This window comes from Diplotaxodon limnothrissa, linkage group LG14 (assembly GCF_057381915.1).
Source record: "Diplotaxodon limnothrissa isolate DT_005_m linkage group LG14, D_limnothrissa_male_GT1.1, whole genome shotgun sequence".
NCBI lineage: Eukaryota > Metazoa > Chordata > Actinopteri > Cichliformes > Cichlidae > Diplotaxodon > Diplotaxodon limnothrissa.
The window spans coordinates 6496311-6522618 of record NC_140609.1 but is presented as its reverse complement, the minus strand read 5'-3'; the positions used below and the strand labels follow the sequence as shown (position 1 = coordinate 6522618).

The following is a 26308-nucleotide window of genomic DNA, read 5'->3' as shown; positions in this document are numbered from 1 at the left end:
CTGGAGTATTGCATCACGCAGAAAACAATGATAAAATAAAAGCTGATTACAGCCTTTGTCTGTGTATTCCATGTATATTCCCGTGTTTCTCCTCAAGAAACACAGGAATGTACAGAATATATGTTTTATACCTTATAATATAAAGCACCTTGAGGCAACTGTTTTTGTGATTTGGTGCTATATAAAACAGAAAACAAACAAACAAACCCTACAGTAATATAGAGAAAAAACCTAATAATCAAATGACCCCTTATGAGTAAGCAGCTGGTGACAGTGGAAAGGAAAAACTGCCTTTTAACAGGAAGAGGAGAGGGGACTGAAAAAAAATTACTCTGTTCTACTGTTTGTTTGCCACTATACCATTTACCATTTAATCTAAATGTATAATTATCTCCATGTCCACAGAGCCTCAACTCTACTGGGAATTACAAGACTCACATTTTGAAATGACTGACTTATTACCTTAGCAGAATACAGTGAGGATTTGGACTCCACGTGCATCACCCCTACAATAATGTAATGTAAAATTGGGGAGTGATAGGAAACATCCCCTAATGCCTAAAGGGGGATGTTGGGGTGGTAGAGGAGCTGGAACAGAAGGCAGTTTCAAATGTGAGGTAGATGTCCTCACATTTAGTGGTGATGCAAAAAAAAGTTCAACTTGTTCTCAGCTGTCCACAAAACATAGTTCAAACAGCCTTTTGGGTTGGATGTTTGAGTCTTAACAGGCTGCAGATGGACAACAGATCCCACTTATGCCACCAGTATAATTCTGGCCTCTTAGGACATGGACACAGGACCTCTGATTGGTGGTGTCACTTAGTGTCTGACGCCTGGACACATGGGAAATTATCTCCACTATCAGCCAAAAAGATATGAAATACAAAATAGGCATTGTTTTTAAAAAGAATTGATTGGCAAAGCAAATGTCTCTTCAACTTTTATATAATGTTATAATTTAAAGCTACAGTACATTACTGTGCAAAAGCTCTTGAGCCACCTCTTCCCGTTTCTTTGTGTTTTGTGAAGAAAATGGGAAATGAGTACAAAGACTGATTGAAATGTGCAGACATAAATAAAAAAATACAGCATATAAGTCAAAATCAGTCTGTACAATTATAACAAGCTTGAAAGTCAATGTTTGGTATGATTCAACACAGTCTGAACTCTCTAAGGCCGATTTCTTGTCGGCCTTTAAGTAGACTTCAGGAACAATTCTCCAGGCTTCTTGAAGGACATTCAAAGCTCTTCTTTGGATGCTGGATGCCTTTTGTTCTGGTCTATGTTAAGATGATCCCACACTGCTTCAGCAATGTTTTGCCACTTCTCCTTATGTCTTCCACTTGTAAGGTTTCCTCATATTTTTAAGGTCACACTGCACAACACACCGAGATACACCAAGTCTTTTGGAAATCTCCACGTTAGTGCAAAAATACTATTTCATGCCTGTCAAACTGAGTTATTATTTTGGCTTTTTTCATTGGGTCAACTAAAGAAATTAGAGCAAATAAGGTGTAGACACTGCACTAGTTCATTCCTAGAGACAGGTGCTTTCTTTATGCATGACTTACAGGTCAGTGTTAAGTGGTTTAAAGAACAAAACACATTCCTCTGAGAATGGTAAGTTTCAAGGACTGGACTGAAAATGGGTGAAAAAGCAGTCAATGTCCAAAGAAAAATCTGAAAGACCACCAGAAAACCTGGAGAACTATTGCTCAAGACCACTTTTAAAATGTTATAAATCTGTTCCCTTTTGCTATCTTTTGCTCCTTGGAAGCAAAACGCTAGCTTTGTTAAAACAATTTCAGGATGCTGACACAAATGGATTTTATTATAGTGTCATTTATTACCTTTTAATCCACCACAGTGCACTTGCTAACCCTAACCCAGACATATGATAGAATACATTTGTTTACAACTGCACCATGCTGTGTTTTTGGATCATTATAGATGCATATCAAATGAGTTATTAGAACATGTATTTTGTGAATTTATTAATATGCAAGTATAAATTCATCTGTCAGGGGAAAAGCCATGACCATTTAGTAAAGACTTGGCTGTTAATGACTTGATAACAAGAAAGAGTTTATAACAAGCCCATTGTTTTTCCTGTTGTTCTGCTGGCACATCATTTGATGACTGTTTATAATATAAATCACTTTAAGAAGCACAGATAACAGTTATCCACATGTTAATATGCTATAGTATTATAGCGTCAGATGTATGTATGATGTGTCCTACAAATATTTGCTGTAGCTAACACATGAACACATGAGGAAAACACAAACGTAAGAGTAAGGCAGGGTTTTTCCCTTCAGAGAATTTATTGATAAGATCCATGGCAAAACAGCAGACAATCAGGTTTTACAATTTCATCTTAAATTTGAATGAAATGAATGAGTTTTCCTTTAAAAGGATCACCGTGATAAAGTGGCATGAAAACAAAGAAACTTTGGGACAAATGGAACATGGAGAATATCATAGAGGTATATGCTATAGACAGAAAAACTGATACTGAGGAAAGAATCATAAACGATTCAAGGCTACAGACACCCATACCTTCAAATTCAAATTTCCATGTTTCTTTTTACAACTCACAATAAAGCAGCAAGAGTCCTTGGACAAGACGTACGCATGGACTTCACATCGTCTTGTCACTGGAAACATTTATAGCTCCACAAGCTGAAAACCACAGTTTGCATCAAAAGGACAGGTCATTCTGCACGTGGCAATGAGTAGATAGTTGTACAGAGCAAGGGGAAGGACAAATCACCAAACTATAGACATATGGCCACAATTTCAACCAGTTTGCTTACTCAGGGCTGAAGAAAGTAAAGCTGAACAATATGAGAGTTTCTGACAAGCAAGTTTGAAGAATCTTTACATATGTATATATTCAAATACTTCAAATGAGCATATCAGCTTAATTTGATTTCCCTTTGCTTTGATTTCCCATGACCTCAACATAAAAGCAGACAAAATGATGTACATATCTCTCTCCTGCAGTCAGTCAAAGACATGTTTCAGCCAATGTAAATTCGCAAGCTTCAGCAAGACTCTTACCCCAAGAATGGAGTCCAAACCACGAGTGGTACACAAAGCCAGTGGATGCTTTACATACCACAAACTGAACTCACTGTACAACAATCAATATTTGACACTCTATACAGAGAATTGCTAAAAATAAGTTCAATGTGGCTCTCAAGGACGGACTTCAACAGTGTGAGTTCAGTGTCACATGCTTTACATCTGCCTCTGTTTAAAGGGTTCGTATTAACGCGCTGTTGGTTAAAGTGGTTTTACAGGGACAATGGAATACTAGCTCCTTGTAAAGATGCATTAAAGGGATGCTTCTCTTTGTAATTAGATTCCACTGATTTACCACTGAATTTTTACAGCCTATGTTGTATTAATGTAGTAAAAGGGAGCAGCTAGCAGCTTGTGTGACATGTTGGTTACCTATAAGTATCATGTTATTACTGCTGAACACACTATGGTATGAGGTAAATTGCTAAATGGCTGAATTTGCTTATTTCAATGCTTTTCATTAGTTTCTTGTCTTACAGTAAAAGCTCCTGGTGAGTATTAAAGGGAAGATGCACTTGTTTTATACACTTATATCTGTGTACAGGTCTTGGGGCTTTTATTTGGCTTCAGTAATAAAGGCCATAGACCTCTATATAAAAGATGGACATGGTCACCGGTGACTTCACCCACTGGTTTCCACACTCTGCATTTTAAAACCTCAACATTTGCATTTTGGCTCTAGCTGTGCCACATTTTTAGAGCCAGGAATGACGAGCGGGTGGCGGTTTAGTTATGAGTTAAGTTATCAGCAATGGTAGCTAACATAATAGGCAAACTGCATTCGTGTCTTGGATGTCACTCTTTGCGCCACACAGCAACTCAATAACTTCCAGAAAAGACATTAACAGCACAAACATGGTAAAGAGGTCCAATTCAGGAAGTGGAATTAGGTAAAGTGATGATTAGCAGGAAGCTATCAACTATAGTACATTTAGCAGCCACCAACTTTAAGCCTTAGTCAGATCCAAATGAGTATCTGTACAGACCAAAATGTTTCCATACCAGGCTATAAACATGGTTAATTCTGAGGTAAAGTTTAACATGGGGGGCAGTGGGATTTATTTATGTTTAGAACCAGTGGTCACTCCAGGAAATGTGGTAAATGCGGTTTTTGGCTTCTATTTTCAACCGCTAAGGTTTGCATATGTGTCCTCAGGTGATGCCCCTCGAGTCGCCACCTGTTAGGTCTGAAGGCTAAAGATTTAAAAATAAGAAATACTAGGGGTGCAGAATCAGAGGGAATGAGCTTCTAAAGACTACATTAGCCTCTTTTTTGTCTCTAATAAGACACCTAAATCTTTTATTGTTGAAACTGCTGTTGATTCAGTTCTGATTTGATTCTGTTTTTTTCCAGAAGGAAGCTGCACAGGTCATATCAAGCCTTCATATTGAGTTGGACACAGTTTCAGGTGTCAGTGGGGTATTCTCTAAATGCTATCCATTTGGCGAAATTTGGCACTGCTTTTTTTTTTTCATCTGTATCAGTATTAATTAATCTGCTAAAACATTTTGGATGAGAAAAAGTATCATTTACTCTTACGTTAGAATCACCTGAACCTGCAGCTATTTTAGCGCTGCGATAAAACAGCAATAAAATGGAGTCAGTCTGTTATCAGATTGAGACTGAATGGGGTCAAGTTGGCAATTACATGCAATCTGTTTGTGATAATACAGCAAACAACGGTGATAGATTAGTGAAAATGTCAATTCTGTTGCTGTTTACATACACAGACCTTCACCTTAAACAGAAATTCACATTAGCTTCAGAGTTCAGCCAGTACCTCACAGGTTTGAACCAGAAATTCAGAAACAGATCGAGATGCAGTTGCTGCAGGACAGCAGTTCAACCACAGTAATATCTGGTTACTAGTTGGCAACCAGCTGAGTCAAGTCCCTTATTGCAACAAAATGCATTACACATGAGTTTCACTCATTGGTCCAGAGTGACTCAGATCGTAATCTTGTAATGTGTTCTCTTCCTGTATTTAAAAAATAGATGTCTATTTGCAACCAGTCTGAATTGGACTTTGATTACTTGGAGACAGGTTGCCTCCCATCAGGCAACCTGTGCAGTCGCCCTATGATCGAAAGCATTTACCCAGATGTTGAGGATGTTGTGTGCTTAGTCTCTGGGAGACCAGCTGATGATCAAAGTAACTTGCAGCTGGTCACCGAATGCAAAAAGATTTCATACAATCACTAAATGACCAGTGTGACTAAGCCATAACATCCTGGGTCTTGGTGTAGCTACTCAGTTCATTTTTCTGAGATAACAATAGAAGATCTAAACAACAAGGTGGGACCTTTGTGCTCACATCAGAACTGTGCCTGAGATGACCATACAAGGGGTATCCACTCTAATACACATACAGAACCAAGAGTAGAAAAATTGATCTAAAACTGAGTGTTTAAAGCAGTGTGAAACGTGAGCTGTAAATATCTGTAAATATGAGTAAATCCCTTTCCAAAAACTTAGAATATCATGGAAAAGTTTATTTATTTCCATAATTCCATTCAAAACGTTAAACTTTCATAGATTATAGATTCAGGGCCCACAACTTAAACAATTTCAAGTACTTAGTTGTTTATTTGTACATAATTTGGGCTTCCAGCTCATGAAATCCATGAAAACATGATTTCAAAAAATTAGAATACTATGAAGACATCAGCCCAAATTTACAAACGTACAAATAAACAACTAAGTACTTGAAATGGTTTAAGTTGCGGGATCTGAATCTATAATCCTGAAAGCTTAACGTTTTGAATGGAATTATGGAAATAAATAAACTTTTCCATGATATTCTAAGTTTTTGGAAAGGGTCTGCATACTCTGACCTCATCTTTAAAACTTGTATGTAGGCAATAGGGACACTAGGGAAAAACAATTAGGTCTACATTAAGGCCTCACGCCCTTAGAGGGACAGGCTTCAAAGGTTATTAGTTTGGAAACTGGGATCAGGCCCTTTCCTTTCATGCTTTACTGTCCACATGCTTTCTGTTCATCAGAGCTTCAGCACAGTCTCATAACAACATCAGTGTTAGCCTCTCTCACTTCTCAAAGCCTTTCAATTGAACAACTCTACAAATAATAATTAAAAAAAAGAATTACAATAGAGTTTTTTTTTGTGACTAGCGCAGCCAGTTCTATATCTTTGGCAGGGTTTCTGTTATTATGCAGACCCCTGCTGTTAGCTAGTGATTCAAGATAGCTCTGTAATGCATCCAGCTGTGTTTATGCTAATTTATGATGATGTTGCAAAGCAGTACATCACAAAAAGCCTTCATTTGCTATGATACACACATAAACAGCTCCAAAGGTGAGCGTATTAGCACCTAGGGCCACGGTCTGAGAGAAAAAAAAAGTTTGCAATTTTGACTGTTTTAAGGTGACATTTACTTTGCTCCAGTGTAATATTCCTTACCTGGACAGACTCTGTCTTCAGTGATCAGACAGTCATTAAACTGGGTCAGCTCTTCCTTCAAGAGTTATTCACAAACATGAATACTGCTACTGCAAACCCCTTAAAATATACAAATTCTTGAATTCAGTGATAGTACTTGTGAAGTAGCTAATCTACAATCTAAAAAATCTGTCAGATAAAAATGATTAGTTTATATATATATATATATGTACAGTACAGTACATATATATATGTACAGTACATATATATATGTACTGTACATCTAAAAATACAGTTTATTAAAGCTTTGCAGGGATTATAAGTGACACATGGAGAGAATGCACAAGCCAGGTGAGAGCTACATACTGTATAAGGATATTGTGTTGTAACCCAGCGTACAGCATAGCAGCGACCTATATACAAACACAGCACTGTAAGCGTGTGATGCACTCTAGTGTACAGCGCCGCAGTGTGAAGCATGACCTGGATTATGAGGAAAAAGGCTACTAAATATTTCAGCACTTGGCTTTGGGACGCATGGCAATGAGGTTAACACTTCTATCCACTGCAGGGGACAAAGGGATAAGATGAGCCAGTAGTTAATTTAACCTAATTTATTATAGTTTTGAGGTTTTCTTACATTAGATTAAGTTTACTCTACTTCATCCTGCATACCAAGAGTTATGCATTTAGCTATTACTTCTGAAATAACAATCATAAAGATGCAGGTAATGGATCAAATCCTCAGTTTAGTAGAGTTTTGATCATTATATCGGTTATGCTGTGTTTAGAGTTTGATTGGTGTAGATATGTGTTAATTAAACCAGTGATTTTATAACTATCTGTATGGGGCACAGGAATATTTTATCTTAAACAGAGTTGTTGTTTGTTTGTTTTTTTACTATATTTTTGACTATATTGGTGTTTTATGTTAAATGTTGTTAACTTTTAATGCAAAAGTTGATATTGTACAGTTGAGGCCAACAGATCTGGGTTTGTTTTCATTTGCTTCATTTTTTATTTAGTTTATTTTTCATGTTTCTTTGATACAGTGAAGAACCATTATAAAGATTTAATATGTTTCAAAAACTTAATAAATTTGTTGTGCCACCTCCAAAACTTTTTGTCATGACAGTGAAAATGAAAAACAATGAAAATACCCTCAAAGCAACAAAGCTTTCATCCAATTTAAGCTTTTCCTTAAGAGGGACAGCGGAGTATCTTCATCTTTTAGAACTATAGACAAAAAAAGCTGTAATGTCTATTTAATAACCGGGAGTTGAGATCTAATTCTAAATAATTACACGTAGGGTTAGAAGAATGGTTTGTTACTATTTTCTCAGATGGATCATCATCTGTTTTAAGCTCAACTTCCCACATTTTGAGATGAAATATCTTGTTGTTTAGTTGAGTTAGCTACGTCGGATAAGTTTTCAGGCGAGATATAATTTCCTGAAGTTATTACTCCTCTTAGCTAAAGGTTGACTCAAGTAAAAGCTGGCTCATCGTTACCCATTCTCCCTTGCATAGCCTTGGAAACAGGAGCTTCTTCTTCCAGAGTCACTCATTGCTCTAGCTATTATCAGGGTGGTTTTTTAGCTTACTAATTTCACCTTCATCAAATTTCACATCACATTTCTTAATCAGCAACTGGATTCTACAAAGGAGATCTTCCGATCCATCAGGCTGGCCTTTGACCCACGTGGGCCTTTTACACAGTTCCACTTGTAGTTTTTGGCAAAAACATTTCCTTATAAAGGCCCTGATTACTTTTTCTTTTAACCAGGAATGGGACGTGTTACAGGCACATGTAGGTATTACTGGGATTACAAGGAGGAAGGACCTGAATATAGATTAACATTCTATACATGAAAGCCTCGTCCGATATAATTTATCAGTCTATACTATGCAATAGCATCTGTGGTCTATTAGTACTTTAAACAACAGACAGCTAAGGTAAAACACACTTCCTGCTGGGGATTGGCTTGAGTTTCAGTTCAGCAGCCACTTCGTCATCGTCTGAAGCTGTGATTGGTCACAAATCAGATCAGGGGAGGGACATCGAGTGGCACATTTATGCAGCACTGCAGCATTTTTAGCCACAGAATTCTCTCGCCCCCTTCCATGTAGAAGTAGACACAGGAAGTAAAACATAAACCGAGTAGTGGGGACCGATCAGGTAAAGTGTTCTGATTGGTCGGTAAACTCGTCTTCCTCGACTCTCATTGGCTCCACTGCCCCAGATGAGTGTTGCGACTGGCTCGAACAGCTCTGTGTGTCATCCTCGTACTCTGCCATCACTGCCCTTGTCCTCCTCCTTGGGCGCTCCTCTCTCCTCTGCACCACCCTCTCCTTCTTCTCCTCCTCCTCCTCATCCCCTCCCCTCTTTCTCCTCCTCGCCCCTCCTTTCCTGTGCTCCCCTACTGTCCACATGCTCTCCTCCTCATCCTCCTTCCCTTGTACCTCCCTGTCAAAGTCCAGCAGCTCTTCCATCATCTCCTCTATCTCCATCTCTCCATCCAGCTCTTCCTCTACTTCCGAACGGAGCTCGCCCATGCTCTCAGTCCGGTTGGTGTCGTCTGTTTCCTCCTCTTCCCCAAGACCCCGTAGCCTTTCAGGGGGGTCGCTGGCCTGGCTCTCTCCAAACTCCTGGATGGTGGGCAGGTTGCCTTGCTTGGGACAGCGCTTCCTCAGGCTGACCAGGAAGGGCTGCGGCAGGGAGAAAATATCCACATTGTTGCCCAGGTCAATCCATGTCACGCTTGGAAAACTGCCCGGATCCTGAGGAAAACAATATTCCCATGTTGCAGTATAAGCACTATGTTCAATAGGTATTTTCAATATAAATGCAACAAATCAAGCTAAAATCCTCAAATTGGTCAGTCTGTTAGTATAAATTTCAAAGAAAGAAACAAATAAAAACTAACATCAGATTAGATCACAGAAAATATTTTTTGATTTGTCACTTTCTCTCAGATATTATTTACCCATGTTTTGAAGAAAGAAAAACCAAGCTGCTCTAGCTAAGTGATAAAAAGCCTTAGTTGTTAAGGTGGAAACCTGGAATCATTCAGGAACTACTGGAAGACTGATTTCAGCACTGAACACTAGTGAAAAATACTTTGCAAAAAGGATTATTAGTGACTTGAATTTTATATTGTAGCGCTATCAAAGGCTCAAAACTAAATTTATTTTGGTTTAAGCAACAGTTTCCACTTTTCTGGAGTTTCCTTTGTCAAATAGAAGTATATAGTAAGCAGCTTCAGACACTCCTAACATCTGAGGGATCTGAGTATATAAAATAGTAAAAGCACTGTATGAAAACATTGATATCTGACTTTCTGACCTTCAGGGCATCTGTCAGCTCCTTCAGAATCGCTCTGGTCAGCCTGTTTCCGTTCAGTGCCAGAGTCTCCAGGTGTGGGAGAGAGGCCAGTGTGGGGAGCAGCAGGAGGAAAGCCTCGTCTGTGAGCTCAGTGAAGCCCAGCTCCAGGCTGATCAGAGTAGACGCGTAGCGCTGCAGGTGCGCACACAGACGCTCCATGTCCCGAGCTGTCAGAGGGATGCCGGAAAGATCCAATGCCCCGCTGGATGGAGGGGCTGACAGCACTGCCTTCAGACTGGAGACAGACAGAAAATGATGCTCTGTGTCAGTTATGAACTCCAAAAACGTTGGATGCTTTGCAAAATGTAAACAATGAAATGATTAATTAATGATTTGCAAATCTCATGAGTCCATATTTTATTCACAATAGGGCACAGAAAACATTTAGAATGTTTACACTGAAACATTTACAAATAATTGCATTTTGAGGTAAATTTCACACAGCACGTCCAGTGTCTCTAAATAGGGGTCGTGTCTGAGTACTCTTACTCTGTAAATAATTCACTTTCTGACCATTTATCCACAAATAATTGTTATTGTGTAGCATTATATCAGCCGACTCCATTAGTCATAGAAGTGCTGCAGCTTCACAATTTTTACAACAACAGAATGGCAACGTGTGAATAAAAAAAAGGCAAAAGTGGATAAATCTTTCTTTCCTCATTTCCAAACTCAGTGACTCACATCGTCTGTGGCTGTGCAAGTACTGACTGAGATTCCACTTTTTCCACTTATAAACTCTTTCTGCCTGATTTAAAGTCTGTCCAGCTCACTGTGTGGAACTCATTGGATTTAAATGTAAAGTAACATAAGGCCAGAACTATCAGTGACACTAATAAGTCCTTGTGCAGTCCCTGGCAGAGAAAACTGTATTTAATATTCAGTCATGATAAGTCGTATCACGGCTACTTAATGAGATCCAACCATCCAAAGATCTCTGCCAACCACCATCCAACTCACACTTGTCTGTCTCAGACGTCTGAAATAAGCTTCAAAACTAGAAAACAATATGGCCACACTGCATAAGGTCAAGTACATTGGAAGCTAATGGAAACTACAAAAAGAGCAGGCTGGGGTTAAAGGGATATCTAGGGGCACACAAGCAGAGAGACAGACACACTGAAGGGATTTAAGGCTTAAGAAACTGAAGTGCGCTGAATTGAAAAAATTGCAATTGAGCATCAAATCACCCAAACCTTTATACTCTCCAACTGCACGGATGCAGCTAAAAATAAACCCAGCGGGTTGCCTGGTCGAGAATTACATAATGAACGGAGCACAAAGAATTCATCTGGGGTCGGGTGAAAAGGAAGAAGAATACTAATCAGAAGTTTCATTTTGCCATCTTGCAAGTGAAAACAAGCCGTCAGCCAGCACCAATTATTGCTTGCAAATAACACACACATTGTTGTGACGTTCTGGGACACACACAAAGGAGGATATTTAATTGAGGATTAACCCACTGGAGGTAAATCTGCTTCTACCAGCCACTATGGTGGTGCCACTGCCAAAACTTTGTGCCACGAGCGTTTACATCGATGGAACATGAGACCTTCAGCTCTGAGCAGCACAAAGTTTTCTGAGAAACAAGTAGCTGTGAGATATAATTGTTATCATCAACAGCTGAGTATGCTTATCTACTCACATACCAGAGGGACATGAGAGGCATCAAAGGCAGAGCAGCCTAAAGCAAAGCAGTGGGTCAAATTTAGACCTCCAAAAATGTTTTCCTCACTATCCCATACATTCCAGAAAGTCTTCTGTCGCCAGAATGTATTTTTAGTTTGATTTGTGTGGGGGAGGGGAACCTGCTGTCTGTCTCTGGTATTGGAGTGATGTGTTCATCCGTCTTTGTCACAGTGATGGTGGGGTCAGCAGAACCAGCATCCTATCGCTGGGGTTTTTTTCTGGGGGTCTTGCTCTAAAAAGGTCATATCTGTCACATATACAACCCGAGGCCAATGAAAGCCATACACATATAGCAAGAAACAGCTCTTTTAATTAGCATCAGTATGCTATGCCATGATTTTCCATGTTGTCCCTTTATGTCAGGGGTGTCCCACCAAAGACTCCAATCTGACCCACTGAGCAAGTTTGGAAAATGTACAGACTTTTAACAATTTACTCATAAGTTTTACATCACAATAAAGACTGTAAAAAAGTAATAGATAAACAATAAATGACATTCCTGGTTTTTTTACTCTGTGGGTTCAAGTAAAAAAATGGAAAAAAAGAAGAAGAAATACTATACATTTTCCAATTTACAATTACAGGGCATTCATATCTTCATTTTACACATTTATTTCTTACACTTTAAGCTCTAAGAGTCTAAATCACAGCTATTAAATGTGTAGTTAGACTTCTTTTCACTAACAGAAAGGGGAGTTTCACTTATCCAGCCCACTTATGGCCAAAGTATGCGGCCCATGAAGTAAAATGAGTTTGACATCCTTGCTTTTGTACAGTGTTAGTATAGTGTATTTAAGTGCCTCTTGATGGGTTTGTGCTTCTCCCGTTTAGTTTTGTTTGCTTCTCTTGAATATCCACCTTCTGCCTCCATGTCCCTGAAACTCTGGTTTTTCAAACTCTGGATGTGAGGTGTATTTCTGTTTAGCTGTCCAAGAGATGTTCCAGTGACTGTGAGAGTTTTTGTCTATCTGTCATGGCCCGGAGTCTGACTCCGTGTTTATGTTTAAATTTATTAATATTCTGTGGTTTTGTTTATTTTGAGTTGTTTGCGATTATCCCTAGTATTTTGTGTCCTCTGTGCTCTCCTGTTCCACATTTCAAGTTCATATGTTCTGTCTCCCCAGTCTGTGTTAAGTTTGCGTGTTTAGAGTTTTGTCTGTGTTTCCTGTTTTATTTTGAAGGTCCGTTTCTCTTGTCAGTGTTTCTAGTTTCGCTTCCCCTTGTCTCATTATGTCCAATTAATCCCACCAAAACTACAGTGAGGTTTTGTTTCCTCATGTCTTTGTACATTCAGTCGAAACCGTTTGAGTGAACTGCAAGTCACGTTTCTTTTTAAATTTACATTATACAGCCTACGTTTTAGTCCTGACCTTCTTGGATATTTGTATTAGGGGACTGAAAATATTTTCAGCCCTGATTCATACAGTTAAAACTAAAAAATCCTGTTCTAAAGATGCTGAATGTCTAAAGCAGCTTATATTTAAGTTTAACAAGCCAGAACTTGAGAATTTGGGGCTTTTTTTTTTGTTAAAAATTTATACTATCACTTCTCCAGCCTTGCACAGGTCTACAGGGTTTGTCACTTGGAATATTCTCACCTCACAAGGAATGTAGCGCAAAGACAGTAAGATCCTTGTAAAGGGAACTAGAATCAATCAGATCCTTCAGGTGGATGCTGGCGTGAGTGACATGCTGAAAGCAGCAGCAAGAAGCAGCACCGCATTCAAGTGAGCGATGTGGAAGCGGCTATGCAGCAAAACAAGCAGATCACTGATAGTTCACATACACCGACATGACTGAACACTGGATATGTGTTGCGGTGAGACCAGTATGTCATGTGAGCAGAGCTGCCCGTAAAATCCTTTCATCAAGCATCCATTAAATTACAACTTTACAGACTTTTGGACAAATTCCAATGAAAATGCAAACAGACTTGCAGCACGCTGTGTTCTCCAATCGACAGTGTGCAGCTGCAATTTCAGCCTCTGGCCTCAATGTGACAGACGGCATGTTAACAGCCTGGATAGCTCTCGTCTGGTTTCTGCCCCTTTCACATCCTTTATCTCTATTTGTAATGGATATGCCTTTCTGGGATGGGATTTGATGAATTCCCCGAAGAAGTATGCAGCCTGACATCTTAAGGGATCTTAGCATGTCAGTGCAATTTCTTTCCTCAGTTACTAAGAAAATTGTAGGATTGTACAACACTTTAGCGATGTAGCAAACTAAATGTAGAAAAAGGTTGTTTTAGCAGCAGCTAAATCCTGACACAGAAGCCCAGCCACTGGAGTCTGTTTAAATCAAGCCACCATATTCTGGTATGCGTATTAATCCACTGCTGCAAATAGTCCCTAACATTGATGCTGGTATTTGTGTGAGTAACCTTTGCTAAAACCTACAGGAGCAGTTTTAGAAAATGGCAGTCTTAATAAGTTATATAATCACCAATCAAATGTGAATTAGTGATATTAAAGATTCAATAATGTTGGCGACATCACAGTGAGGTGCAAAGTTTCACTCAGATTTCCACTTGCACAGAAACCGCTCATTATACTGATACCGACTGCTGGCATGGGTGGAGAGCTGGACCGAAATAGATCCCTGAGGTGTTCCCTAAGGATCAATTTTTTTGATCTGATGACACATGACCTCTGAGGCTGCTGTCTGACGAATTTCAAATATCAGAATCTTTTACTGCTAAACCAGGATCAAAACTGAAACCGGCCTTAAAACTGTCAAAGTTTCATATTTTTATGCAGTGCTCCATCAGCTGCAGCTCCAACGGCAAATGCAGGTCCATGTCATAGTCCAGCACTGGTTTCATGGTGTTTCGGACTCCGTAACACTCTGGGTCTAGGATGAACTGAGCAGAGGTTTCTCCGCTCTTGGGTGGAGGGCTAGTGTTTCCGCCCTTCAGCCTGACCACCTGCATCTCATCACCGGCCAGCTTCAGCACCCAGTCTCTGCCAGGCTGCTTCTTCAGTGTTTCTCCATGTAATTTCGGTCTCTGCATAAGTGTGCAGGAACCAGCTCTCAAAGGGTCCTTCAGACTGGATGGATTGTTGTAACTGGCTAGCAATGACTTTTAATTGGTCAAAATAAGAGTCAAGTAAATCACTTGAGTATGGTGGTGGTCTTTCTGATGGGAAAAAAAAATGGTAATGCATATGACCAAATGTGGTTTGTACAGCAGTTAATATAACTGGAAGCTTGGCCATTTAAAAAACAAACACACAAAATAACTGTCTTTGGAAAGCGGTTAATGGAAAGGCCTAGGATTGCAGTAGCCTGTATAATGGCGCACGCAAGTACAAATTATTGTATTTTCTCACACCGTTTGTTGACAGTGAGAGAAAAATAGTCCACCTCTAGCTACTTACATATGTACTTTATAATTCCTTACAGGAAACAAACTTAGAAATAATGCAAATAGGGTGGAAAAAAACACCGCCAGGCTATTGTGGCCACCCCTCACAATCTGGGTATCAGACTTCCTCCCACATTGGCCCAAGAGGTTTGTGCGGAAACCCAGCTCAACGCAGCAGCCCATTTCCTCCTTTCTAAGTGAAAGTGTGCTAATTAGTTAACACAGCTGGTGCAGCAATGCCCTCAGCTCTCCATTACACGTGGTTTGAAACCGTTGATCTAATTGATAGAGCTCATAATCTCCTCCCATGCTCACTGCTCCACCCCAGCCCAGCTCTGTCTGTGCGGAATATTTTTCTGCCCTGAACAGGAAACAGACAAACACACACAATTGTAGAAAACATTTATACACTTATCAGCCTGAGGGCTATCTTCAATCATAGCCCTCCGTCTGATGTGTCATCAGCTTGGACAAATGTTTCTGGACTACTTTCCCATGGTTTGCCGCCCTCCCCGGTTTAAAATAATAAATAGAACAGGCAAGCCTTGCAGTGTACCCAAAACAGATAAGATGCTGAGAGAGCTCATGATACATTTGGCTTCAGATCAGAATCCCACGCTTTAGAGAAAAAGACACCCCCCCCCCCCGATCAAGCTGAGATCCCCTCTCCCCCAGATGAAAAACAAACAGGAAGATGGTAGGGTAGGTCATTTGAGGCATATAGACCAGAAATGTAGACTTTTGACAGTACTGCTTTGGAAGTATTATATTAGAGGGTCACAGCTACTGTTGTTTTGTTTATCAGAACACCAGTGGAGCACATTACAAAGACCTGTATTAACAAATGTAATTTAAATCATTTAATCTCAAGGTGCTTGTTGATAAAACACCAACAAGGTCATGTTCCTCTATGAACAGAGAGCTGGTGAGTGTGGGAAAGAAGAACTCCTTGTTCACAAGAAGACTCCACCAGCAGAGCCTGGATCAGCCACCCACATGACTGGTTGGGAGTGCGGAAAAAGAGAGCAAAGAAGTGCACAGAAAGTAAAAAGAGCCAAACTTGGACTAGGAAAACACACCTACAGTCTGCTTTGGAAATCTCATTGTGTTTCTTTTCTTTTTCTTTTCTTTCAAAAAGAGTGTACAAAATCTGAATAAAAGTAAAATAAGTAGTAGTTAATAACACTTTTATGGCCCTTGTCATAGTATGTCAGTCACATTGAGATAACAATAAAAGATTACTGTCAGTAATAGAATTATTTGGCTTGAACTTACAATATGATCCTTTAAATATCCTTACTGTAAACACAGTTAGCCAAAAGGTTCTTTCAGCTGCTCCTTTACTCAAAAGGGGTCACCACAGCTGGAAGCACCACGTCTTAATTTGACAGTTTTTACTTTTTTAACAGTCACCCTTCCTGATGCAACTTCTAAGCTTTTTGTCTATTTTTTTGCACCAGTGATCCTTCCCTTGTTGGGCAAATGTGCAAACCCCTACACTATTAAGCTAAGTTTAAATTTCACTCACAATCATAATATGAAACAATAACATGAAGTCTGACACTGCGGTGGTTCAATGGCTAACACTGTTGCCTAGCAGCAAGAAGCTTTGTATTTAACCTTCCTGTGGTGTGTCCAAACACATGCATGTTAGATTAGCTGGTGGTATGGTACATGGACTGCAGGTCAGAGTCAAGAGTACAGTCACATTACTGAAGTGCATCATTAAGCCCCCCCGTCCATCACTCCTATTGCAGACACCAGCCTTTTCCTCCTTTTCTTAGACTCAGGGCAGCCTGGTCACTACACTGACTCACTACACCTTCTTGTGGTGCAAACCAGTATTACAAAGAAATTACAGTCCAGACATGTTTTAAAATGTAGTTAATATCTCTGCAGCGCATCACATAGATGTTTCTGATATAAATGACAACTTCATGTCAGTTGTTTCTTCACATTATGTTGATAGTTTTAGTTAATTTTAAAAGCTTTAAACTATTTTCATTTACAGTACCTTTAATTCTTCTTATAGCTCTGTGGGGTGCTATTTGCCTTGAACACACTGTCATTCTTGAGTATGAGCTGGATGTGACCCGGTATGGCCTAACTGAATGTGAATATTATAATATGTTATAATCTAATCTATTATCCATGATCATATTTGGAGTTCCCAACGTTCCCATGCTGATAGAGGTTACACAGGTCATCGGACTAATTATAACACTGTATGTTACTCCTTCACTTTTCCCCTGATGTGTGGTCTGTATGGAAAAAAAACCCAAAACAGGGGCCTCATCATTGCCTGAATTTCATATCGCATCTCAGAAAGTGCCAGTTTTGTCCCGGCGCATCTTCAGTACGTCACTGTGGGGCTGCGTTTCACCTCCATCCCTGCACCATCCTCTTCGTGTCTGTCTCATTCTGACTGCATCTCTCGATACGATCTGTCCAGCTACATATATATCTCCGTAAACCCACATCACACACACACACAATCTTCTCTGCATGATCACTTCCGCTGAAAGATCTGAAACCACCCGCTTCTTTCCCAAAAAAGATTCACAAGGTGAAACTAGGTAAAGCTGTGGCATCCTCTTCAGACAGGAAATGTATATAAACCCAGCAGGGGAGGCTGGGATGTATACTATATTAGACAATGTTCTTAATACAGATTCAAATCCTGACCTTTTTTTTCTGCTCTACCTGCCTGCCTGTGTGTCTGTCCGCATCACAGATCATTTATCACCCCGTCAGCTGGTGTGTGTGCTCTGTGCTGTGACAGAGAAGGTGACGATCACAAACCCTCTTCGTTGGCTCCTGTGGAATGAGGCATAGAAGTTCTGAGTTCTGCTGTTACCTCACAATCGAGCAGAGAGAACTTTTGTGATATGTTCGTGTGAGACATTTCAAGAGTCGTTACTGACTCCTCTCCAGATGCCTAGATCTCTAGTTGTATCCAATCATTCTCCATCAGGAGCCGCATTTATGCAGAGCCACTTTCCAAGTAATCACTACAGCATTTGATTAGGATGATTTCAGCCAGAGAGAAGTGAGCTGGGGAAGTATGTATTATTAGACAAAACACTAAAACCACCTGATGCTGTGCAGGTCTGCCAAAACAGCTCTGAGCTGCCGCAGGACCCATGGGAGTTTTGCTTTGCAGTGATGTTTAGGTGGGCGCTAGGTGTCAAATCAAAGCCTTCAGTTTTCCAGCAGATCGCTGCGTTTCAGCATGATGATGGGTGTTATTCACATGTCACTGGTGTTAATATTGTGGCCGATCATCAATTTCTCATGAAACAGTGTGATGTCTGTTTTTCCATCTTATTCAGGTGACGCACACGCGTATCTCCCTGGTGTATGTGTTCAAGTAGCTGAATCACAAACACCCGGTGACTCATGTAAAGCTCTCAGCTTCCTTGGATTCTTTCACCGATATTCAATGTTATATTTACATTTATATTTTTATGAAGTGAAGTGTCTTTTTTTTAAGTATTCTATGGACCATTTATGAATTAACACAGCAACTAGTAGCTGGAAAAACTGAACCGATATTTTTCACAAGTGTTTGGTCGGTGCTGTTGACCCATCCATCCACCCCAACATCTCTGTTGCTTCGACTTATCAACGTGGTCCTGACATTTATTCCATTCGAAGGCCCTGACACCATGAAACATGTAGCTTTAGACTGTAATAAGGCACTTTATGGGGTATTTGCAGTTTGAAAATTACTTTGAAAGCTGACTTGCAGCATAATCAGAAACTATTTGGAATTTTCTGCTTCATTTTCTTTCATATGTGAATCTGGACGTAATCAGCATGTTGAAACTAAAAATGTTTTCAGTTAAACAGCTGTTCTGTCTACAAAAATCACAAAACCATACCTATTCAATTTTTCAAAAGCAGCAGCTTTTTTAAATTTTAAATTTGTTTTGTGAGCAGCAAAACCACACGATTTATATTTACTCAACTATAAATTCACTGTAATTTACTGAAGCACATTTGCTAATTTCCACATTTATTCCAGTGTGTTTTGGAGTCTAATGATGAAGTCTGCACTCTGGTGAATCAATTTAAAGCCTCAGTTCTTAATTATGTTTTAGATATAATAAAATAAATTCACTATTTACTTATGCTAAATAAATAATTATGATCCAGTCCAATAGGACATCTAATTGAGAAGTTTGGGAAACAGACTGGCAACCAGTCCAGGGTGTTCCCTGCTTCCCACCCACTGTCTCCAAGGATAGCCTCTAGCTACAGTGTGATCTGAGGAAAAGTAGCTTTGAAAATTAGCCAATTATAAACTAAATAGGATTAATTGCCTATCGACACCTATTGGTCACAGGTCCTGTATGCGTTAGAAAATTGCCCTTTGTCTCCAGAGGATAGGTCAGCAGAATGGGCAATAGGCTTGACAGCCAATTTTTCCACATAGCAACTAAACAACAAGCAACTAAAGGGCACCAACAACTGCAAATACATACATGTATGTTTTTGTGGCCTCTCATGGCCAACTGCTGATTACTGCATCTTTAAGTGCCAGATACTCTGAGCTCTAATCAATTTTCACTCTTATAGGAAAAAAAAAAGTTTGATATAATCAAAGATCAGAGATATTTTTTTTAGCCTAATAATGTCCAGAACAAACAGTGACTGCAGCAGATAGTTTCCATTCAGTGATGCATCTAGAAAATACACTGAGATCAACTGAAAGCAGCTCTGTACAAAGTGTCTTTATCTGTGCCGAGCAGTGGTGGGGCTCAGTGGGTAATACCATTATTCACACGGCTACAAGAGGTCATTGGTCCACTGCGAATAAATATGAGTCACAACAGATGACAGTGTTGTATCGTGCAGGAGGACAGGGCTGCAGAGGAAAAAAAGCAAAGCCTTAGTCCCGCTTTATCGGATTCCAGTGTACTTAAGTATGCATATTCAGCCATGCCAATGCCTTTATAGTGTGACTGCTGAGGCTTTATGTCACTGTTCAGCTGTCGGCTTTACTTCACAGACACAAACAGCAAAGGTTACATTTGAATTTCCTGGCGTCACCACAATGCTTTATCTGACTGGGCTGATCATGTTTCCACCAGTATGTGCTTTGCAGACGAGAGTGGACAGACCCTTTGGCGCTTTTCTTTTCTGAAGCAACAAGAAGGTGCCGGGATGTAAGCGTTTTGGTTCATGACGCCATCTGGCCGCACAAATTCACTGTTTCTTCTGAGCCTTTTGAGAGCACATCATTAAAATGAGCCTGAATCACCTTTTCTCCTGGATCTCCTGCTCTTGCTGCATTGCCATTGGTTGTGTGCTCATCTCCTATATTTTTAGAAATGGGTGCTTCATTGTTTCCTCTTTTCTTTTCCGTGTGCTGCTAGCAGACATTGTAAAAGGCAGATCAGTCTCTGGGTGACCGTGCTGTACAATTTCAGAACCACAGAGGGCAAAGAGAATGATTCATAGGGCGAGTCGGGGGGGGGGGGGAGATTAGGATTAAAGCGGAGAAAGGAAATAAATCCAAGTGCTTTTGAAGTGCTGAGATTAATTCTGAAACTTCATTATCTCCCGACTGTACGTTATAGCTGGCATTAATATTTCAGTGCTATTCTGATTAACAAATGGACGTTCAGATTCAAAAGATACATTTTTAAAGCATTTTTTTTCATACCCAAAGCAATCCAGCATACATGCACTAAAGTTTTTTAATAATCCAAATTTGCAATTACCTACTTCTTACAATTAAAGGAAAATGAGACAAAAGGGTTTAGGGGTAACTCCACCTGGTCATTACATTAGTGTGGATATTAAGGCCTTTATTAAGCTGTTACTTTACCTGATTCACTCAGTCTTGTATCTTGTTCCTCAGGATGATTTGCTGTCCAACTATAATAGCAGTCGTTGTCCAGCAGCTCAAATTTTAGAAAAGCAGATTTGAGAAGCACAGCTGAAATAGCATTTTTATGACATTAACAATATAACCATGAATCTTCCTCCACTATTGTTCAATTTTAGGCCAAGACCATAACAAATGCATCCGTATCTAATGAGAATTTGATGGTTTGATCCAGGAGTTGAAGCTGTATCACAACTACTTTCATACATATGTCAGGATGTTAGTGGGACAGTTTGAGCTCTTGATGGCGACTGACCCGGAGCCGCACCTAGCTGTGTGTCTGAGGTTAAACAGGATTATTTTATTATTTTCACATCACTGTATATTCAGTAACTGTGTGTGTTTTGAGCTAGGAGCACACTTGTTACCAAATGCAGTGGTCTGAAAAAAGAAAAAAAAAGGGCTGCAAATTCGCCCAGCAAAATTACGTGGTCGTGTGAATGGCTGCATTAAGAAAAGCTGACTCAGGCCAGATGTGATTCCTTTTTTTTGTGTGTGTGTCTCTCCCATTTGGTTCTTTAGCCATCAGATGTGATTCCTAAATATCACAACACACCTGATATCTGGTCTATAAAGTGTAGACCTGAGCTGGTACAAAAAGACTTACCCTGAGTCAGCGCCCATAAAAGTTGGCCCATAAAAGATCTAGCTGTAGACATTCATATGTATCTGGATAGATAACAGAGCAAGGCCAAAAAGTAAGCCAAAGCTGTGGTCATCCCTGAAGAATGAATACAACTCAAAAGTTCTTACACTGTATAAACACACTTAAGGCTTTAGCTACCTTAGCTTTTCTAAGTGAGTTAACCTGAAGTTAAACATTTCAAACTTGACTCACTAAATATGAGAAAAGACAGCATAAAAAATAGACTTGAAAAGTGAAGCTAATGTGGAAAGGCTTTACGCCTGCATACTTAATGGTCATCTTGATCTTCTATAGTCCGTTCCATAAATCAGTTTATGGCTCAGTCACTCATTGCAGGTCACGATTTAAAAAAAACAAAAACAAAAAACATATGTAGTCAATTTTTGTAAATTTGGGTCATTTTAAGTGTCAGAAGTGTAAAATATCCTTTGCCTCGTGACTTGTGATTAAGAAGTTGTCAACCAGTGAGCGTGCTGTTCACAGACAGATCCACCCCTCGCTCACCACATCTGCTTATGCAAATGCAACCAAGAAACCCAGCAAGGACTCTTTTTCTGAGAGAGGAGATTTAAACTATTTAAACTTAAAGCCAAGATCTACATGACAGTCATACGGCCGGTGGCCCTATATGCAACGGAATGCTGGCCAGCCACCAAGAAACACGAGCAGATCCTCAACGAGACAAAGATGCTCAGGTGGATGGAGCGCTTAACCCGCCTGGATCGTGTGACAAACGAAGATGTTCGAAAACGAGTCGGAGTTGCCACGATTGAAAAGAAGATGAGGGAAATGCGCCTACATTTTGGCACGTCATGCGCAGCGAGGAGGATTCGGTGTGAAGAACAGCCCTCCGACCGCGAGGAAGACCGAAAAACCGGTGGATGGACGCAATCACCGAAGATATGCACGCAGTGGATCTCACCCCAGAGGACACTCAAGACTGATCCAAATGGAGAAGACAGAGTCACGCAGCGGACCCCGTGCTGGGAAGAGGCGAGGAAAGAGGAGGAGGAGGAGATTTAAACTATGTTTAAAAAATACAAAAAAAACCCGCAATACAGTGCTCACTCTTTGCCTCCCTTATTCTGCTCATTTACAAGCATATAAAGACACTGTGATTTTTAAGGCCCTATTTTCACAAAAACTTATTTATAAAGAATAACAGAAGGAACAGTTACTACCAATAACACATGCTGCATCTTTATTTTTTGATCTTTATTGCATAAACCCATCCTCACTAGAGGGATAGAGACTATTTCAATTGACTGTTGCGCAGGTACTATTGTGGGAAACTGGAACCCCGTATCTCAACTGGTAACAAGGTTTTTCAGGCACTTCATGAATACTTTTGTAGGAGTCTCAGAGTGAGACAGAAGGGACTTCTGACATTTGTAACTTTGAAAACTTGACTAAAGAAAGGGAAAACACGCAAAAGCGTAGTATGGCCGTTCGTTTGGAGGAATGCTAGCAACTTGCTGCTTAGCATAGTGCCACATTAGCAGCTAAAGACACACACATTTCCCTCAGGAATTCATACTAGACCTTATTTAAGACTTTGTAAGACTCTGTTAACCTTCCTCTACAGTCACAGTCTTCATCACCAGCTCATCTATATAATGCTTTAAACAAAAGCAACATCGATGGAGCGTGAAAGGATACAAGCTGGCAAATCGATGACTTCCTACAGGTGGGAAAATGGGTTAGAAACAAGAACGGATATTTTCCAATAATTGCCTCTTCTCTGTCTGACAGGTGATTCTGTCAAGTCACGCTGGCCATTCGTCTTTATCATCTGCTCTTGCTGAGTGTACCTTCAAATATCAGAATGTCACATGTTTGCCACTCATTGTTCAGATTGGCTGAACAATGAATGAAGCTTTCTTAATTTTTTACATCTCCCCTGACATACAGAAATCTAAATATAAGCAATGGTAACACCCTCTCTGCCTGGTTTTGCCTCCTGGTGATGGGAAGCAGACGAAGGAGATATAGAGTCAAGAAAGGCCTGGGCGAGGCACAGACAACCTGAGTCAACACTCAGCTTCTCTCTGGGCTGGCTGTCAGAGCTCAGGTGGGAGGCAGCCTATAAATCTGTTGGCAGGGCAGCGACACCCAGCCAGTCAGCAGGCGGCAGACACATGGCTGGCAGAGAGACCGGTACAGAGACAGACGGACAGAAAGGAGAAGACTGAGGAAAAATAGATGGCAAGACAAGGTACAGGGCGTGCCACTGTCTGAGGTTGTGTGTGTGTGTGTGTGTGTGTGTGTGTGTGTGTGTGTGTGTGTGTGTGTGTGTGTGTGTGTGTAGGCAGGTTAGTGTGTGTTTCCATGGCAAAGAGTGCTGTGGTCAAGCAAAACCTCTGCAAGACCTCATTATTTCCCTTCCAACATCATGAAAAACAAACGAGCCATTTGGAAAAAACACAACAAAGGACACAAGGGAGACAAGACAGAAAGAAACTCAGATCTACGTTCAGTTGGTTGGCATACAGGAAGTTGTTTACACGCTGGTTACTGTAACTAGTCAGTGTCTTGCCAGGTAAAGTTTTATGACTAGCTGCTTCTAAATCACTGTGGGATCCACACAGTCCATATGACTGCAGTGCAGTAAGTATCCAGATGCTAGTTTTACTAGCAGTGACTTTAATCCTCTAAGTCTAACTAACACATTCTGAAAGTGTGCAATTTGTATTGGTAGAATTTGTGTCTTTCTGAGAAACACTGTGATTGCAATTTCTTCAGCTAATAAGAGTACGTTGCCAAAAATGAGGTGCTCAAACAATCCCTTTCATATATAGTTGCATAGTGTTTGCAGCCTGCCTGGATCCAGTCAAGGCTGCAAGTCAGAAACTTAACACCACAACTCCACTAAGGCATGACAGTAGATTGTTATTTTAAATTTTTGATTATGAGCTCTAGGTGTTGTGGTGTGGAGGTATATGAAATGAAATATGGATATAGTACCAATATTTTAACACGTCCTGTAACTGTTGTTTTTATGCTTTCGTACAGCTGTGATTACAGATTCTGACCCACTCCATACATTTGTATTTTAAGTTTAATCAGTTTGATAAAAAGAAAAAAATACAACACAATAAAAATGTAATACAGCAAAAATAAGTTATGCTATTTGTATATGTGCAGTACTTTGTGAACCCTGGTTTATTTAAATTACTTTAAAAATGAAGGCTGCATGGTATGGACATATGGCACAAATGCCCAGCATAAATTACTCATGTTAAATTGCACAATTATCGGCATCCTGCAGAGCTCCCCAGATAACACCATTTCAGATTAGCAGGTAAGCTAAAGGATGAAGAGCAGCCAGTGTGGTCCATGTTCTGCTATCCTCTATGCTGTTGCATGCTGGGGGAGCAGGCTGAGGGTTGCAGACGCCAATAGACTCAATAAACTGATCCGTAAGGCCAGTAATGTTGTAAGGATAAGATAAGATAAGATAAGATAAGATAACCTTTATTAGTCCTGGATGGATGGAGCTGGATTCCCTTAATGTGGTGTCGAATGTTGTCCGAGATAAAGACAATTTTGGATAATACCTCCCACCCACTCCATGACATGCTGGCTAGCCACAGGAGCACGTTCAGTGAGAGACTGAGATTACCAAAAAGCACCACTGAATGACACAGGAAATCATTACTGCCCGTGGCCATCTCCCTGTACAACTCCTCCATCTAATACACTGTAAACACTGCAATAGTTACACCCTTTTTGCTCATGCTCTTTCTACTCTGTATTATTCCTGCCAACATTCTTGATATTTATTATTGAGTGATTTGTATATATTGTTCTATTTCTTAAATTTCTTAAATCTGTAACATATTGTATTATTAAATAGTCTAGTCTGTTTCTGTTACCTGTTATTTATACTGGAGCAACTGTAACCTACATAATTTCCTTAGGGATTAATAAAGTACGCTGATTCTGATGCTGATTAATAATTAAAACAACATTTTTAGATCTAACAGTATTTTATGTCATTCTTATGGCATATCTACTCCAAGGCTCTTCTTCTGCATGCACATTTTCAGGAGCTGAAATCAGCGGAGGACCATCGGTTTAAAAAAACTATCTACAATGTCCATCAGAGTCTAGCAAAGCAACCTGTAAGTGAATCACAACAATATGACTAATAGCTTTATGACGACGTTTTTCTTTTCCAAATAACCAACAGATATCATGACAACACTGCTCTCAATGATACTATCTCATGAAGTTTGACATTTTGGCGCACTGATGGGAAAAAAACAAGACAAAAAACAAAACTAACCTGTGTGTTACACATATTGTACTAACAGCACTCTCAGACACTATACAGTATTATCTAAAAGATTACTGTGTTTTAACCTAATACCCTAACTGATGCAGTTAGAAATGAGCAAACATATTACAGTATGAGGAAATGACTTTGGCCATGTCCACACTAATACGTTTTCATTTGAAAATGCATCTTTTTCTCTCAGTTTTGGCCTTCCGTCCACACTAAGATAGCAGAGGACGTTACACAACAGTTGTTTTGTTTGCTCTCAATTTTGACAGCCCTATTAAAGATTAATATTAGTTTGTACAATTCTCTTCCGCTTTTGCAACTTTGTACTTTTGTGTTACTCACAGCAACAACTCCACCTCATTGTTAGTCCATTTAATAAACTCTGTGCTTTTCCTCAACATTTTGCCGCGACGTTTCAAAGAGCCGGAAAGTAAATAAACGGCAGACAGAAATGAGGCAGGTTGAATCGGTTTGTGTTTTATGCATGCACAGTATTAGAACATAAGCGTTTTTGTCCGTTTCAATGTGGACGCACATGAAACGGTCGTG

The 26308-nt window shown here is 39.9% G+C and overlaps 1 protein-coding gene across 1 annotated transcript in view; it reads right to left on the bottom strand.

Moving 5' to 3' along the window:
• Window positions 1–8663: 8663 nt before the first annotated feature.
• Window positions 8664–26308, bottom strand: part of lrrc75a (leucine rich repeat containing 75A) — a 68212-nt gene continuing 50567 nt past the window's right edge. Inside the window, exons 4-5 of the mRNA XM_085370651.1 lie at window positions 9835–10108; window positions 8664–9269 (exon numbers count right to left, since the gene is read on the bottom strand). Of these exons, the coding sequence (XP_085226777.1) occupies window positions 8664–9269; window positions 9835–10108 (880 nt within the window). The remainder of the gene's footprint in view (window positions 9270–9834; window positions 10109–26308) is intronic.